At 46.5% G+C, this 17,872-nt stretch overlaps 2 protein-coding genes across 2 annotated transcripts in view; both read left to right on the top strand.

The window, feature by feature from the left end:
- Window positions 1–2,504: 2,504 nt before the first annotated feature.
- LOC122119102 (apolipoprotein L2-like) overlaps window positions 2,505–17,872 on the top strand; it is a 17,783-nt gene continuing 2,415 nt past the window's right edge. Inside the window, exon 1 of the mRNA XM_042693044.1 lies at window positions 2,505–2,580. Within this exon, the coding sequence (XP_042548978.1) occupies window positions 2,505–2,580 (76 nt within the window). The remainder of the gene's footprint in view (window positions 2,581–17,872) is intronic.
- The window catches only part of LOC122119316 (apolipoprotein L2-like), a 15,353-nt gene continuing 13,190 nt past the window's right edge, over window positions 15,710–17,872 (top strand). The window contains exon 1 of the mRNA XM_042693393.1: window positions 15,710–15,714. The gene's annotated coding sequence lies outside the window, so the exon portion shown is untranslated. The remainder of the gene's footprint in view (window positions 15,715–17,872) is intronic.

Genomic DNA, 17,872 nt, shown 5'->3' with positions numbered 1-17,872 from the left:
CATGAAGCCTTGATTTCTTCCATAAATGCACTTAGGGGCAGATAAATGCATAACTCCATAGGTACCATTAAGGGGAATTTAATTAAGCCTGATACAGGTGGCTCATGCCTGTAATCCTAGCTACTCTGGAGGCTGAGATCAAGGATTGTGGTCCAAAGCCAGCCCAGGCAGGAAATTCCATGAGACTCATCTCCAGTTAATCACCAGAAAACCAAAAGTGGTGCTGTGGTGCAAAGTGGTAGAGCACTAGCCTTGAGCAAAAGAGCTCAGGGAAGTCGGGCGCTGGTGGCTCACGCCTGTAATCCTAGCTACTCAGGAGGCTGAGATCTGAGGATCGCGGTTCAAAGCCAGCCCGGGCAGGAAAGACCGTGAGACTCCTATCTCCAATAAACCACTAGAAAACCGGAAGTGGCGCTGTAGCTCAAGTGGTAGAGCACTCACCTTGAGCTGAAGAGCTGAGGGACAGCGCCCAGGCCCAGAGTTCAAGCCCCACGACCGACCAAAAAAAAAAAAAAAAGAGCTCAGGGACAGCACCCAGGCCCTGAGTTCAACCCATGACAAACATCCCTCCCCCCCAAAGGAATTTTATCTTGCTGAGCAAACTGAATAGCTTATCAGGATATGATATCCATTAATCTGGCAGGTGGAATATGTATCAGTAGTTTTTGATGGTCACAAGGTAGGGAATTAGGTAGGGTCTTGGAGTGGTCCTCAAGCAAGATCTATGGGCTGTCTCATAAGTGGCTACTGAAACCATAGTCTTTGTTCTATCTGCCTGCTGTAATTTCACACGTTGATTTAAGGGACACAATTCAGGCCATACAATGATTAGTCCATCAAAAGTACCCCATAAAATAAATGTTCAGAACTTACCATCTGTCCCTACCCCCTTTACTCCGTGCCTTCTATTCTTTATCACACTGACCTTTAAATAGAGGACAGAAGACTCACTGAGTGTGACATTGTGCATATCATGGACAGCCTGAGCCCAGAGAATGTGCAGCATGAGAGGTGTTCATGGTTGAGGCTAAGTTGTCCAGGTAACCCCAGTTACCTGGGACTTAACCTGCCTGCTTTTTGTTCTTTCACTCCTACCCTATTAGATAGTGCTACCCTCAGTTAGTGTGCACCTTCTTCCTCAGTTCACTGACCGAAATGCCAGTCATCTCTGGTAAAACTCTGTGAGGCACACACATAATTACTCTTACCAAGTCTCCAGGTGCATCTCCAACAGTCAAGATGACAACTCAGATGAACTGTCACAGGCCTTAATGACATCCTGCTCGTGGCTGACCTGCTGTCTCCTTTCCTCCCAGAGATGGATGCCTTCGGTTGCTAGTGCCTCTGGAGGTCATAAATGGTGTATTGACTAGTTCCCCAGGGTGGCTTGAAGATGCTAGAGTCTGAGGAAAATGACGGGGAGACAGGAAGGTGATGGACGACCCACCCAATCATTAGACCCTGGGAGAGGATTCACAAGGAAGGCAAGTGGGGTACATGGTGCCCAGCTGAGCAAATCAACATAGCTATGTGTCAGGGTTTAGATAAAGCTTAACCTGACTTTGGCCATCTTTTCTTCTTCTTTGTTCTAGTCCCTCGGACTTGAACTCAGAGCCTAGTCACTGTCCCTGAACACTGGACCACTGAGCCATAGCTCCACTTTTGACTTTTGTTTTTTTGAAGCTTAATTGGATATAAAAGTCTCTACAGGCTTAACTGTGCAGGCTGGCTTGAAACCATGATCCTCAGCTCTCAGCCTCCTGAGTAACTAGTATTACAAGGTGTGAGCCATCAGGACCCAGCAACTGTGGCCTAGTGGTCGGTCATGGGGCTTGAACTCTGGGCCTAGGCTCTGTCTCTCAGCTCTTCAGCTCAAGGCTAGTTTTCTACCACTTGAGCCACAGCGCCACTTCCAGTTTTCTGGTACTTTTTTGGAAATAAGATTTTCACAGACTTTTCCTGCCTGGGCTGGCTTTGAACCACAGTCCTTAGATTTCAGCCTTCTGAGTAGTTAGGATTACAAGTGTGAGCCGCCGGCACCCGGCTAACTGTGGCCATCTTGATCATAACTTCTGTGATTGCCCAAGAGCCTGCCTTGTTTTCCCTGCTTATTTTTCCAGCTCTCTGTAGATGAACAACACACCATCAAATAGACCGCGCTGGACCAGCAGGATGGGACCCCTTACGTTCACAGCCGTGATCATCTTCAGCTGTCTCTGTTTGACCGAGAAGGTGAATCTGACTGGGTCTGGGTGGGTCGAGCAATCTTTGAGTAGATGCTGGTCACCTCCTAGTCATCCCTAAGAGTCAGTCCTAAAGGACTTGGTCAGGTGTGGAAAAGAAGAGGGAGAAGCAGGGTAGGAGGGGAAAGGGCCAGGAGGAGAAGGATGCTGAGCCTCTGCCTTCCACCAGATGCTGCTGCTCTCCTCTAGAACCTTCCAAAGCAGTTCCAGAGCTGCTTTTCCATGGATTAGGATCCCCTAGTCAGGAAACCATTATGGCCCATGGATCAGAAGACTTTGATCAAGATCCAATATGGAGCTGCAGACATGCTGGGTGCCTTTTCTGTGGTGTTGCATGGTGAGCTGAGCTGTTCTATAGCTGATCTGTAGGCTCTCTGGAAGGATGGTCTCTGCTGGCATTCCTGGAGTCACCGACCTCTACTGCCCTCCCTTGTGTGGAGTCTACAGCCCCATCCTGGCTGATGCGCCCTGAGACTGTGGACTGTGGTCAGATGTCGCAGAGCTCCTCTTCCAGTGATTCTGCTTTCTGAACACCAGGTCCTCATCCTGGCAGGCAGGGTCACATTGATGGTTCTGCGTCACACTGTAAGTGTTCAGATTGACCAGCCAAAAGAGGGAAGAATTAGGAGGAAGGGAGTGTACAAAAGAAAACAGGAACAAGACTAAACCAAGAGCTTTCCTCTTTGGTGTCGAATGTCAGCAGGGCAAACTGGTTTGAGTCTCCTGACTCTCCTCTCTCCTCAGTTTCTCCAACTGAAAAATCATTGCTCACATTCCACCAGTGTGTGCCCTATTTGATATCAGTTTGTGAACCAGGAAATGCATTTAGATCTTTAGGAAGTGATTGATAATACAACCCCAAGAAATGGAGATGTGTATGTGCATTGCAGATTGTAGCATGTGGGCACTGTGTGGTCACCCACTGTCCCTACCTCAAAAACCAGGTGGTGGCCATGAAGCCCTCTGGATATCTGTCCTCTTGGAAGGGACACCTGGGTTTCTGGGGTCCAGTCCCACTTGGAACCCTTTCTGCGCTGTAGGTGGACAGCAATTCAGCTGTGTGACTTATCACCATGGGACTGAAGCCTGTAGTAGACTTTGTCCCCTTCCCTGGAGGTGCCATGGAGGGCTTCTGAGAGGAAGTTTCAGGCTGCATGGTAGAACGTTCATCCACAGCACCATCATGAACCTGAAGTATGCACCCAGGCTATGGGAGACTGGGCTGCTGCTGGTGGTGGGGAGGTGGGTGAAGTAGATTTTCCCCAGGGGAAGGGTGACAGGGGCTTCAAGTCTAGGAGCTGTGGGAGTGATCTGTAGAGGGCCCCGTGGTCTGTTGGTGGGTACAAGATCAGATATCTCCCAACCAACATGGGTTGGGCTGAAGCACCTGAAATGTCAGGTCAAGGTCCTACCTGAATAGGGAGGAGGGCGGGGGCTGAGGGTGGAGCCAATTAACACTACTATTTGTTGTGCTGGTTTCCTTAGTACTCAGTACTCAGGGCTTTCGATTTCCAGTTCCTGAGCATCGCTGACCTGGAGGAGGCCTTTGGTCCTAACTCAGGCGCACAGCGGAGGACTGGCTGCGCACAGCCTAGGACGGCAGGTCACATCCACACTCAGCTTGGGAAAGATCCGGTGGTAAGTTGGGGATGGTGTGACTCACCTGTCTCTTCAGTCTCTTAAGGCTTCTAGAAGAGAAGGGTCATTGTCCCATTTTATAGAAGAGCTTAGAGAGATTAGGCAATCAGCAAAAACAGGCCTGAATTGCACCCAGATTGGTTTCTTATTTCTGTCTTCCTGTTCCAGATGTCTTCTCAGGTCTTCCCTCTGTACCTACAAAGGCAAGGGAAACCGGGTCACAGAAGGCCCCAGGAAGCAGCTCAGGGGCAGGGCCAGGTGACCCCAGAGGAAGCAGGGGAGGTTGCTGTCACACCATGGGGGAATGAAGGATGTGAGGGAAGGCACAAGCCCTAGAACCCAACAGTCCTTTGGCCTGGTGCTGCTGCTGAGTCCCGATGGGGGCAAAGTAGTACTTTTAAGATCTAAGAAGGGCTGGGAAGGCGGCTCAGTGGTAGAGCGCTTGCCTTGCATGCCTGAGGCCCTGGGTTCGATTCCTCAGCACCACATAAGCAAAAAGAAAAAAGCCGGAAGTGGTGCTGTGTCTCAAGTGGTAGAGTGCTAGCCTTGAGCTGAAGAGCTGAGGGACAGCACCCAGGCCCAGAGTTCAGGCCCCATGACCGGATGCCGCCCCCGACCCCCCCCCCCCCAAAAAAAAAAGAGCTAAGGAACCCAGAGGTTCTCATCCAACCAGGCTGAGCACCTGCTCGGTGCCAGGCCCTGTGGAAAAAACCAAGGCCTGAGGAAGGGGGTGAGCTGCTGGTGTCCTAGGATCTCAGCAGATAGTGGGCAGACCTGAGCCTCCTGTCCACCTCTGGCATCTGCTGAGCCTGTGGGAGATGAAGGAACAAGACGGGGCTGTCCTGTAGGCCCAGATGGGAGAGTGACCTGGTCTGAGGACAAAGAAGGACACATTTCAGGACAGTGTGTCTGGCACTACCCTTGTTTGCAATCTTAAGCTCAAAAGGCCAAACTGTATGTGAGGTGTGGGGTGGAAATCTGTGTCTGGAGCTTCTGGATCATTGGGATCACTATGCATCCATTTTAGTGGAGAGGAGTGGAACTGAGGGGTGCTGTGCAGATCATGTCCCCTCTCTGAACCTGGGATTCCGCACCTCACAGATGGAGTTAGGACCCTGTGGGGCCCCTGGGCAGCTGTTGCTCATTTCTGGGGTCTGTTGGGGGTGTGTGTGGAGAAGCAGTAAGGGGGATCAGGCCTTGGGAAGTGGGGGAACTGGAAGGTGGGGGTTCTTTCTTAGGTCCTGGTAAGGCTTTATGGGGAGAAGGAGGTCCCAGCTTGCCAGTTCCAAGGGTACTGATATTTTGTGTCAACTGGTAAATAATTACATTAAATGATGGCCACTTGGGAATGTTTTAACCTTATATATAGGCCAACAGGACACACAGATGCACATGTACATATACACTCATGCAGGTGTACACACTCCTGCTACAGACAGGGCTCCAGGAATCCAAGCGTGCCTCTGTCATGTCACCCAGGCCTCCCCAGGGCTTCCCGCAGGCTGCTTCTCCTCCTTGTGTTGAAGGGCAGTGCGCTGTGCCCAGGCACTCCAGATTCTCGTTTCCTGTGTGTTCCTTTATGGTTGGATGCCAGTCCTTCCCCACTTTTTGGGGTCAAAAGCAACTCTGTCCTGAATTCTCACCTTACATACTGCTTTTCCTTGCAGACTTTTGCTTGGTTATCTATGGACTGGAGACTTTGGGGGAGTTGTTGGGCCACACCTAGGCCATGTTGACAAGCTGGCTGGCATCGCTGATTATTTTCTAGACTTCTGGAACCTTTGCACCCAGATAGGCTGCATAGATGGAGTACTAGCCACTGCTGGCCCTCCATGATAATTTTAAGTCTGGCCAACCTGCTAGTTCTTAACATGCATTTTTGTAAAAAGGAAAAGTTTGCGTTTCCTGCAGCAGCCAGGGCGGTGAGGACATGATTCCAGTTTCCCCACTACCCCCAAGAGGCCCCAGACAGCGTTAGGAGCACAAGGAGGATGAGGCCACAAGGGACAGGTTTGTGCCCTGGCCCTGGTAAACCTGAAGGAGGGGTTTTTCAGAGAGCCTAGCTCAAGCCCTGCAGTTCATCAGACTGTAGCTGGATCCTATGGTTTTAGATATCTTCTCAGGGCTGCAGGAAGGAGCTAGGAGGAAAAGAATGGAAATGCCCAGCTATCTGGCAGAATTGTCTGAAGCACATGAATCAGCACATGTCAGAAGCACATGAATCAGCAGTCATTAAGGTGATAGGGCAGCCTTGGTCCTATTGGTTGTTCCTCCAACAGAAAACAAACCAAATGGAATGGCTGAGCTAGCAGTAAGGGTGACGTTGGGCTATGTCTTTGGCCAGGGGAGGGTGTGAGTAGTTCTTGATTCCTCAGACCAATGTCTGGTTGTGCTGGGAGGGCCAAACTGTCCTGGTTGGGAATGGGCAGCAGTGTTAGGCTGCAGTGAAGATCAGCCTGGGTGCTGGGCAAGGGACTTGAACTTGGCTGTGGAAGTCATGAGACATTGTTCATGCTGTCTGAACCCTTCCCTTCTCTGCTCAAGGAAGAAGTCCTATATCCACAGGGAGGGAGAGGCCTTGCCAAGAATCCCTGTGCTTCCACATTTGGAGAACTGGGGCCGGCCTAGGAGAAGGTGGAGCTCCCCTCCGGGCTTGGTAATTGGTCAGAAGCAGGGCAGATCAGGTACCATCCATTCTTTCAGCACCTATTTGCCTTTTCACCAACAAACTTTGGGGGAAATGAGGTTGGGATGTAAGGAGGGCTCGCTCTGTGTCAGGGCCTGGGCAGAGTCAGAGGAAGAACTAGGGTGACCAGGAAGGATGAGACCTAGGGTGCAGACCCATTTATGAAAGTGGTTTCATCCAAGACCCCTGCTCTTTCTGCCTTCCCACCCTTCCAGTTGTCTGGGTTGGCTCATAGTCCTAATGTCTCGTGATTTCAAAATGCATTTCCTGCAGCCTTTGAAGCAGGAAGCAAAGGGGTGGATAGCCAGCTCCCCTGCCTCCCCTGTCCCCTGAAGCCCTAGTAGCAGTGCTTACTGGTGAAGACCAGGCTCCAGATCTAGCTACTTGGATATTCGAAGCCTAAGACAGGTGGCAGCTATAGAGAAAGGGGAGGTGAATGGTTAAGACACTGGGGCCCTGGACACCACTATGCTTTGCTGTAAGGTCAGGGAGATGGATATGGATATACCCAGGAATGACCAGAGATGCTGAGGCTGAAAAGGAGAAAGGAGCCTGCTGGGAGCCCAGCAGTCCCCTCCTGGGGACTTTCAGGGACATCTCACAGCTGCCTGGTTCCTTCCTTCTTCCCCACATGACAGCAGCTGTGTGCACCTCTACCCAGCCAGGCATCTTCAGAGTTCTCAGTGGAACCAGTCGAGTTGCTTATTCTTAAGGAGGAAGAAGGTGCGTTGTGCGGCTCTAGGGCCCTCATGGGAGGGTGCTAGAAAGAATTGTTTATAGGATGAAGGTGTAGTTGTGTGATTTAGAAGGGTTCTGTATTGTAGATAATAAATTCTACCCATGAATATTTCTATCAATCCTACTTAAAGATAGAAAAGATCAGAATGGGGGTAAAGCTGGGCTTGGTAAAGAATCAGCACTCATTCTTTGTAGCCAAGACAAGGTATCTCCATTTCTGTGATTTGAATAAAATATTCAAGGGCAGGTCATTTATAAAGAAAGAATAAAGTTTTGTGTATGTGTTTTTTTTTGTTGTTGTTGTTGTTGTTGGTCATGAGGTTTTAAGTCTGGGCTTGGGTGCTATCCTTGAGCTCTTCAGCTCAAGGTGAGTGTCTCTACTACTTGAACCACAGAGCCCCTTCAGGTTTTCTGGTGGCTTATTAGAGATTAGAATCTCATGGACTTTCCTGCGACGGACCAGTTCAGTTAGAGCACTGGGACCGACGGGACAGGGATCTCGGGATAGGTGGGCAAGGACCAACAGACACAGACTCAAAAGAGTTGCATCTGGGTGTATCTTTATTGAGGAGAATTAGCATTTTTATACAATCTGTGATTGCGACATATTCTTTATTTAAGCATGTAATCAATTTTTAAGAAAAGCATTAATGGGTTACATGGAAATTGATGACTATCCCACCAATTATTTAAGCTAAGTGGTACGAGACAAGTCTAGCACGTTGTTTAATACAATGCATCATCTATTCAGCCTTTTATGTTTAATAATTAACAAACCTAAGACAGGGATGTACTTATATTGTACTCTTTCTATTTTTTCTCATAAATTTTTAAGTCCCTTTGAAACCATCCTAAAAACCACTCCCAGGTTGAGTCAAGCATTCTCCGTTTTCTATGATTTTGATCGCAATATTTTTTCACATGAATTTCTGATTGTTATTTTAAACTATCTTGTTGTTGTTTTGCTAATAAACACCACAATGGTCTAGATCTACTACTCTTTGCATAAAATCTAATGAGTACCAAGATACTCTTTTTCCTTTTACATTAATCCATCTATTTCCTTCTTTATAAACTCCTGTATAAGGCAATGGTTCATCGATCAGTTCAGGAAATGTGATGTCACTAACTTTATATTTTGTGGGAAACTACCATCTATTCCCTATAACGGAAGCTGGACCAAACTTAGTCATAACTGTTGGGGGAAATCTTTCTTTTCCTTTTATTATCAGGGGTCCCTTTTTCTAGAACTCTCTGTGCTTCTGGGATAACTCCTTCTGGTTTAGTTTAAATCATTAATTCTGCCTGTTGCAGCATATCTGGAAATTTCAAATTTCTGTATTTACTATGAGTGAGCCACAAAACTGCTTGTGAAGTTGCAGGAGCTTCTGGAGGCAGCGTCATATCAGGTGATATAGTGATTGGGGCATTGTCCACATCTAATCTTCGGTCCTAGTCTTTATTATTCAGAGAAGCTGGCTCTATTGGACTGGAAAGGAACAACGTGCCCTGTTCGCGGATCAATAGAAGAATAGCCAGAACAAGAATAAAGGCAATGAATGTACAGCCAAGAAGAGAACAATAAAGATAAAGATAGAGGCAATAAAGGTGCAGCCAAGTATCTAGGAAGCCTTGAAGCAACACCCCCTTCCTGCAGGCATGCTTCCTTGAAGCTTTTGCTTTGCCTGGCGCGATCTCTCACGTAGATGTGGCATTCTTCCTTTTTTTTATTTTTTAATTGAAGCTTGTGAATGTCTTAGCACACAGAAGAGACAGATCTGAAGATCAGTCAGAAAATGACTGGAAATATAAGAATAAGAATTAGGGGAAGTGGCGCTGTAGCTCAAGTGGTAGAGCGCTCGCCTTGAGCTGAAGAGCTGAGGGACAGCACTCAGGCCCAGAGTTCAAGCCCCATGACTGACCAAAAAAAAAAAGAAAAGAAAAAAGAAAAAAAAAGAATAAGAATTAGGAGAATTGATCCAACATGGCGATTATAAGTATTACATGAATCCAATCCAGAGGATTGAGGGCCTCCAAGTTATGCTTAAGTGACTCTGCCAAAGATTGTAAATATTCTACATCTAAATGAGCTTTACTAACTGCTGTAATTTTGTCCTGTAAGGCTTCCATATCATGAGAGATATGTTTGGTCTGCCCCTGTAGCCAAGAGACCTTTAATAGGCTTTCCATCCACTTTTATGATTTTCATGGATCGATCTTTGGAAATAGATTGTACCCAGGCCACAGTTTCTGTGGAACCGAAATCTCCTGTGCCTCGATCTTGTTTTGGGATTTGATTTGGAAGATGGACATAATTTAAAATTAAGATTTGAGCTATTCTAGCCAGGCGCCGGTGGCTCACGCCTGTAATCCTAGCTACTCAGGAGGCTGAGATCTGAGGATCGAGGTTCAAAGCCAGCCCGGGCAGGAAAGTTCATGAGATTCTTATCTCCAATAAACTCCTAGAAAACCAGAAGTGGTGTTGTGGCTCAAGTGGTAAAGCACTAGCCTTGAGCTGAAGAGTACAAGGACAGTGCCCAAGCCCAGAGTTCAAGCCCCACGACCGACAAAAAAAAAAAAAGATTTGAGCTATTCTTTGATCTTTGTGTATTTGTATGTTTTCTTTTAAAGACCTTACCATTAGTTTAATTTCCCCTTGATAATCTGCATCAACTACTCCCGGTAATACTTCAAAGTTTTTCTTATGATTTGAGCTTCTACCAATTATCAAGCCCACAGTTCCTTCAATTAAAGGATCATGAACTTGAGTGTCTATTAGCTGAATACCATCCATGATAGAAATAATGTAATCTCCTTTTGCTGCCAGATCTAACCCTACACTTCCTGGAGTAGCTCTTGGCAAATCCCATACTGTAAATGAAGGAGCCAAGGGATTTAATGGAACAGATCCCTTAGGGGATTTTTGTGTAACAGTAGGTATTTCCCCTCTTTCCTTTACAGAGCTGAGGGAATGCCCCCTTTCTCGTTCTTTGTCTCCTTTTCTTCTGCTGTTAGGGGAGTTCCATCCTTATGATATTTTGATCTACACTCATTTTTCCAATGATTGCCTTTCTTACATCGTGGACAAAGTCCAGGCACTTTACCCTTCTTACTGTTACTAAGTTTATTTTGCTTTTGTTGACAATCTTTACTCATGTGTCCTGACTGGCCACATGAGAAACAGATCCCATTTCCGGCCTGAGGTACTGTCTTATGTAATTTTTGTACATAAGCACTGAATAGTTCTCATAGTTTTCATTGCTGCAATATATGCCATTCCTTGAATGACTGCTGGTGAAGCATCTATGCATGCTTTAACATAATCTTGCAATGATCCCCTTTCTTATGGGTCTTATGAGTTCTTTACATAGTGAACTTACATTTTCCCATGCCAATTGTTTGAGTAATAGCTCTGTTCCTTCAGAGAGGGGAAAGCATTCTCTGCAAGGCCTCTTCTAATCTAGCCACAAATTCTTCATATGGCTCATCTTGTTCTTGCTGAATACTAGCTAAAACTGCGGTTTTACCTTCAGCTGGTGGCAACTTTCTCCAGGCTGATACTGCTAATTTTGATATTTCAATAAGCATTTCTTTAGGTATATCTGTTTGACTAGAGTGAGTAGTATATTCACCTCTTCCCTTCAACATGCCCGTGGTTGTTTTAGTACCTCTCCTTTTAACATTTGATTTTTGTACTAATTCTCTAGCTCCATCCTCATAATCAGTTTTCCACAAAATATGTTGTCCTGAACTGAGGACAGATTTTGTAGTTTGGAACCAATCATAAGGTGTTAACCACATGCTTCCTACCATGTCTAAAATTTGAAGAGTATAAGGAGAAGATGGTCCCATAGTCCTGACAGCTGTTTGAAGCTCCTTAAGAGTCTTTAGCGGAAGAGGCTCCCAATCAGGAAGACCATCATCCTACAAAACTACTGGCAAGCAAAAAGAGGAATCACCTTGCTGACAGGCCTCTGGTATTGCTCCCATAAATCCTGGAGCTAAAGCTCTGGGGTGAGCTCTCCTTTTTATTTCCTTATCAAAGGAAGGAGGAACTGGAGGAGCAGAAGGGAATACCATAGGACCTCTTTTTATTTTATTTTTCCTAGAACAATCCTCTTCTTCTTCATCATAATCAATTTGCCTCATATGTTTTCCAACAAGTATCTTTATCTGCATACCAATCATCATCAGGTAAAGCTTCTAACAGATTGACATGACTTCCTACCTCATCCTTATTTATAGTATTATATTTTCTGTCATTTTTGCCTTTACCAGATGTTAAAGGGACAGTCTCATCATTATTTTCAGATGGAGCTTGTTCAGCTAAGAATTCCATCTCGGTCTTATCTGTAAGCAGGTCCCTTACTTGTACCCAGACTGAAAAAGCAGGTGGGGGGGACTTCCTTGGGGCCATGTTTTTCATAGTATCTTCTTATTTCTACACCAACCTTCTTCCAGTCTTGCAGAGATAAGCTTCCCTCCTTAGGAAACCAGGGCGAAACCCTTAAGATGAACTCATAAAACTCCACAAGAGCTTTCTTAGAAACATGATTATCTCTACTTTCCAACATGTGTTTTAACACAGAGAGAAATAATCCTTATTTCTTGACTGGGAATGCCCCATGATTTTAAATACCTGCTTGTCGTCTTATTCTGATCAGCCTTTATCAGGGAGCCTGAAGCGCTCTGATGAGGTCCTATCCTTTGCCTGAAAATAATGAGAGAAAGAGAAGAAACAGCTTACCTTCCCGAGAACTGTCTGTACAGCTTCAAGCTGCGTGTGTTTTCGGGCCCTACGTTGGGTGTCACCTGCGCAGGACCAGCTCAGCCAGAGCACTGGGACCGACGGGACAGGGATCTCGGAATAGGTAGGCAAGGAGTCGGCCAAGTGACAAACAGACACAGACTCAAAGGAGTTGCCTCTGGGTGTATCTTTATTGAGAAGAATTAACGTTTTTATACAGTATGTGATTGTGACATAGATTCTTTATTTGAGCATGTAATCAATATCTAAGAAAAGCAAAGCATTAATGGGTTACATGGAAACTGATGACTATCCCACCAACTGTTTAAGCTAAATGGTGCAAAACAAGTCTAACATATTGTTTAATGCAATGCGTCATCTACTCAGGCTTTTATGTTTAAAAATTAATAAACCTAAGACAGGACTGTACTTATATTGTACCCTTTCTATTTTCTCCATAGATTTCCAAGTCCCTTTTCCTAGAACTCTCTGTGCTTTTGGGATAACTCCTTCTGGTTTAGTTTGAATCATTAATTCTGCCTGTTGTAACATATTTAGAAATTTTAAACCTTTATGTTTGCTATGAGTAAGTCTCATAATTGCTTTCAAAAATGGAGGGGCATCTGGTGGCAGAGTCACGTCAGGCAACATTGTTTCAGCAACTTTGTTTACATCCAGTCTTTGTTTTTGTTCTTTGTTACTAGAAGAAGGCTTAGTTACTGGACTGGAAAGGAACATTGTGCCTTTGCCATGGACCAAGAAGAGAACAATAAGGATAAAGATAGAGGCAGTAAAGGTGCAGCCAAGTATATAGGAAGCCTTGAAGCAACACCCCCTTCCTGCAGGCATGCTTCCTCGAAGCTTATGCTTTACCTGGCGTGATCTCTCATGCAGACTCCGCAGGAGGTGGCATGGCACTTTCCTGCCCAGGCTCGCTTTGAACCATGATCCTCAGATCTTAGCCTCTGAATAGCTAGGATTACAAATGTGAGCCACTGGTGCCAAGCAAGGTTTATAGTCTAAAAGCATAGCACAGGCAGCTGCCTGGGCCTCTGGCAGGCATCAAAACATAGCAAAGGACATCACATGGCAAGACACAGCAAGCAGCTAGCTTTGGTTTCTATTCCTCTTCTTATAAAGCCCTCAGTTCCATCAAGGAGGGCCCTCCCATGACCTCATCTAACCTTAATTCTATCTTAAAGTCCCCACCCCAAATGCCACATATCAATTTGGGTGGCACATTCAATCCACACTCAGAGGAATGTTTGGTATTTTGTGGGTGGTATGGAGACCTGCTGTCATGTGTACTTAGAAGCCATTAGGAAGCGGCCCTGTTGTCTCTTATTGGGATTTCAAGGCAACTTTGTCTGGGGGTGATATGCTAACAGGCATCTGAATAAAAGGAAGCGCGCACGCGCACGCACACACACACACACACACACACACACACACACACACACACATATGCTTCTTAAAATTATTGGCATTTATCAAACCCAATGAGAATAGCTACTTTTTACATCACAACTAACTTTTCAGATGTTATTGCCGGTGTGTGTGTGTGTATGTGTGTGTGTGTGTGTGAGTGTGTGTGTGCGCGCGCGCGCGCGTGCAAGTGTGCATGTACTCACACACACACATGTGCTGATCCTGGAGCTTGAACTCAGAGTTTGGGCGCTGTCCCTTAGTTGTTTTTGGCTGAAGACTAGTGCTCTACTATTTGAGCTACACCACTTCCAGGTGTTGTTGGTTTAAAAAAAATAGTTTATTGGAGGTAAGAGTCTCATGGACTTACCTGCCCCAGCGGGCTTTGAACCTCAATCCTCAGATCTCAGCTTCTGGAATAGCTAAGATTGCAGGTTGAGCCACTAGTGCCTGGCTATTGTTATCATTTGTGTACTTTTTCTCAGTTCTTCTCTTTGCATATTATTGTAAACTCAAGACTTTGTACTTGCTAGACATATGTCCTACCACTTGAGCCAGGTCCCTGGCTTTTTTTTTTCCTTAGTTATTTTTTCAGATAGGGTTTCATAGTTTTCCCTTAGTACCAGTCTTAGGTGATGGTGCTCTTACCTATATTTCTTGAGTAACTGGGATTCTAGTTTCATGCTACTATACTGTCCTTGTTGGCTGACATAGGATTTTACTAGCTTTTTTTTTTTCCCCAGGGAGACTTTGAACTATGATCCTCCATATTTTAGGCCTCCCCCTGCCCCCCACCCCAAATATCTGGATTACAGGTGTGCACCTCTATTCTGTGAGTAAAAAAATTAATGTGGATACCTCTTAAACAGTCATTTTACTTCTATAATTTTTTTTTAATAAACAATCTCAAGTATAGGCTCAGGTTTATGTAAGAAACATGTACGTTGTACATTGTAAATAGTGGAAACAGCCTAAGGTCCAGCAGTTAGGGGAGGGCAGCAGAGAGGCCTGGGCAGCCCAGAGCAGGGATGGGAACACAGTCTGTGGGACTTCAGGCCCTGGTAAGATAAAAGATCCTCCTGAAGAATAGATGCGGGGGTGGGGGGCACTCATGGAAACCACAGGGACCACCAGTCAATCTACCAACTCAAGGACCTGAGCACCAAGTACGGGACACTGATGCAGAACAAGATGAGTTCTTCATTATAGACTCATGTGCATGAGTGAATAGTTTGGTCTATTTAAGTGAGCAAAACAGAAGGCAATCATCAAGCCTGTAGTACTTGAGTCAGAAGGATTTGGGCCAAGCCCTATCTCAGCACCGTGGAGAAGTCGGGCACCTCCCCTAGGAACTTACACACACATGCAAAACACGCCCACCTAGATCTACACTGAAGAGGCCAGAGCACAGGCTGCACAACACAGGACTTGTGTCAGAACCACCGGGTGCGGGTTCAGCCTTGTGCACCTGGGGGAGGTGGGCATTGTGCTCCTTCCCTCCATACTGGAAGGGATCCCAGGTCCTCTTCTCCTCTCTGTGTCGTCACTTTAAGTGGGGCAAGGAAGAGGCCTGTGTGACAGCCACACCCAGTCCATACTAGCTACTGTCATTGCTTCCCACAAGTGTGCCCAGCCCTGGGTGTCTGCTGGCCATTCCTCCACCCTTCCTTCTGTGCAGATTCTATCCTTTCTACATGGCTGTGTCCTCATCCATTGTCTCTTTCTTTTTTTTTTTTTTTGGTCCAGTCGTGGGGCCTGAACTCTGGACCTGGGTGCAAGGCTAGCGCTCTACCACTTGAGCCACAGCACCATTTGCAGATTTTTTCTTTTTGCTTAAGTGGTGCTGAGGAATCGAACCCAGGGCCTCATGCATGCAAGACAAGCACTCTACCACTGAGCCACCTTCCCAGCACCCTCATCCATTGTCTCTAGGAGGACAGGAGGCCTCTGCCTTGGCTGTGCTCAGGGCAGAGGGAGCTGGAACAAGATGACTAACTTTCTATCCATAGCCATGGAGCACAGGGGAAGAGGGCCAGGGTGGCTTGGGCCCTGGCACCCTGGAGGGAAGCGAGGGGGACCGGGCCCCTGCTGCTACCTTGGCTGGAGCTGCCCCAGTCCATCCACACTGGGTTTTTCTCTCCTCCTGCAGCCCGGATGATATAGGTGACCTGGAACGAAAACATCGCAGAGATATCATTGCTGCTGCCTTGGACTAGAGGACGGCATGGCCTCCCCAGGTGACCACTCTTGATCCTTTCTGTCCGGTTTCTGCTTGAGGCCTACATGTGGGGCCTCAAGTTTGTCACCTCCAAACTGAGGCTGTAGAGCAGTGGGTGGGCAGCTAGGAGGAGCCCTAAGAGGGACCGTATCCATCTTCCAACCTGTGGGCCTGTGGGGCCCTCCTCCCTGGCCCTGTCCTGGAGTGAGGCGTGGCGCAAGGGCTAGCCTCAACTGTAGTATTCCTCCTTAGCAGGGACCAGGAGAGCCTTGAGAATGTGGAGAACAGCAGGGAAGCAGAGCAGGGGAGAGAAGACAGGAGGTAGCAAAGGCAGAGACAAAGGTCAAAAGCACCTTGCCTGCTTCCCCTCTCCTCCTACCTCCTTTCTTCCTGAGGCAACCCTGAGTGGCTCTCATGAGGGCGCTATACCGCCAGGTCTGTGCCCAGCATCTTTGAGTGGCTTAGAAGAAGAGTATCTTGAATGCCATTGGATTAGACACCCAGTGCGAGCTTCTCTGCCCCTATCTCTGTGACCTGTGACCTGACAATGTAACATGAGAACTTACACGTAACATGAAGGTGACACACAAGAAAACAGCCCTCCTCCCAGGAACAACCCCCACCCACTGGATACATGCTACCTTCCATCAGTCCTGCTTTCTTAGGGCTCTGTTTTTTTCCTCCCCCAATTGCCTTGCAGCCAAGTCAATTCTTCCCAGGATCTGGCCTGGAGAGCAAATGGTGATATCTCTATCTATCTATCTATCTATCTATCTATCTATCTATCTATCTATCTATCTATCTATCTATCTATCTTTCTATCTATCTTTCTATCTATCTTTCTATCTATCTATCTATCTGTCTACACACAATATATGGATATGTAAACACACGTATATTTTTATTTGTTTTTTGTTGTTGTTGTTGTTTTTTGGGTCCAGTCGTAGGGTCTGAACTCTGGGCCTGGGTGCTGTCCCTCAGCTCTTCAGCTTAAGGCTAGCGCTCTATCACTTGAGCCACAGCGCCACTTCTGGCTTTTTTCTGCTTATGTGGTGCTGAGGAATCGAACCCAGGGCCTCATGCATGCGAGGCAAGCGCTCTACCACTGAGCCACCTTCCCAGCCCCAACACACGTATATTTGTATATAAATATGTGCATGTATAAAAATTCCCAAAGCAATGTTTACCTTTCCTGTGTTTAAGTCATTTGATGATTGTCAATTCCATTTCCTTTTTGGAATACTGGATTTGCTCCTAATGAAGCTTCACTGAGGTGAAGCTCATTTTGTGTTACTGTTATCATACTTGAGCAAATACTTGACAACCTAAGGGAAGAAAGACTTACTTGGTTCACAGTGTGAGAAGTTGCATTCCATCATGCTGGGAAGGTATGGAGAGGTAGCTTGTATCATGGTGGACAGGAAGCAGAGCTGAGCAGTAACAGGAAGAGGCGAGGGCGAGATGGAGCCTCTGGGGACAAACCCAGTGACCTACTTCCTCCAACCAGGCTGGGCCTTCCAAATTGCATCGCCTCTCAAGAGTCTGTTCCAATTTTGAATTCACCAATGCATGAATCCATTTATTAGGTCAGAACCCTTGTGGCCTAAACCTCTCAGGAGCACCCAACCTCCCAGTCCAGGGTGGTACTTTATTAACCGCCTAGGTGTTTCTCAGCCCAACCAAAATTGAAAAAAAATCAAGATTGACCGCTAAACTGCTGATGGGTTGAAAGTCCCATTGGCAGGCACAGAGTGTTTCCCATCCAACAGGCACATGGTAGATGGAAACCATCATTGAAAATTTCCCACTTCCCTGGGGCATAAAGGCTCACTTTCTGACTGCTATGAGTTGACAAAGATCTATTTATATCTGCAAAGCACCATATTCTTTCTGTTTTGTATTGCTAATCTCATACTGCTATCATAAATGCCACAGTACAGTGGCTTAAACAAATATCCTTTTTTTCCTTACAGCTCTGCAAGTCAATGCCACAGCCTGAGTGGCAAGGTTGGTTCTGATGAAGACTGTGTTCCCGGCATGTGGAGAGAGCTCCTCACTGCATGTGGGCACATGGCCTTTCCCCTGTACATGGAGAGACGGGGGCAGGGGGGAAGGAGGGCAGACAGAGACACAGATATTTGGTGTTTCATCTTTTTTAAATTTATTTTTATTTTTAT

This window comes from Dipodomys spectabilis, unplaced genomic scaffold (genome assembly GCF_019054845.1).
Source record: "Dipodomys spectabilis isolate Male_0828 unplaced genomic scaffold, ASM1905484v1 ptg000163l, whole genome shotgun sequence".
Taxonomy (NCBI): domain Eukaryota; kingdom Metazoa; phylum Chordata; class Mammalia; order Rodentia; family Heteromyidae; genus Dipodomys; species Dipodomys spectabilis.
Note: the sequence above shows the minus strand (reverse complement) of the source record. Positions and strands in the feature narration are given on the sequence as shown.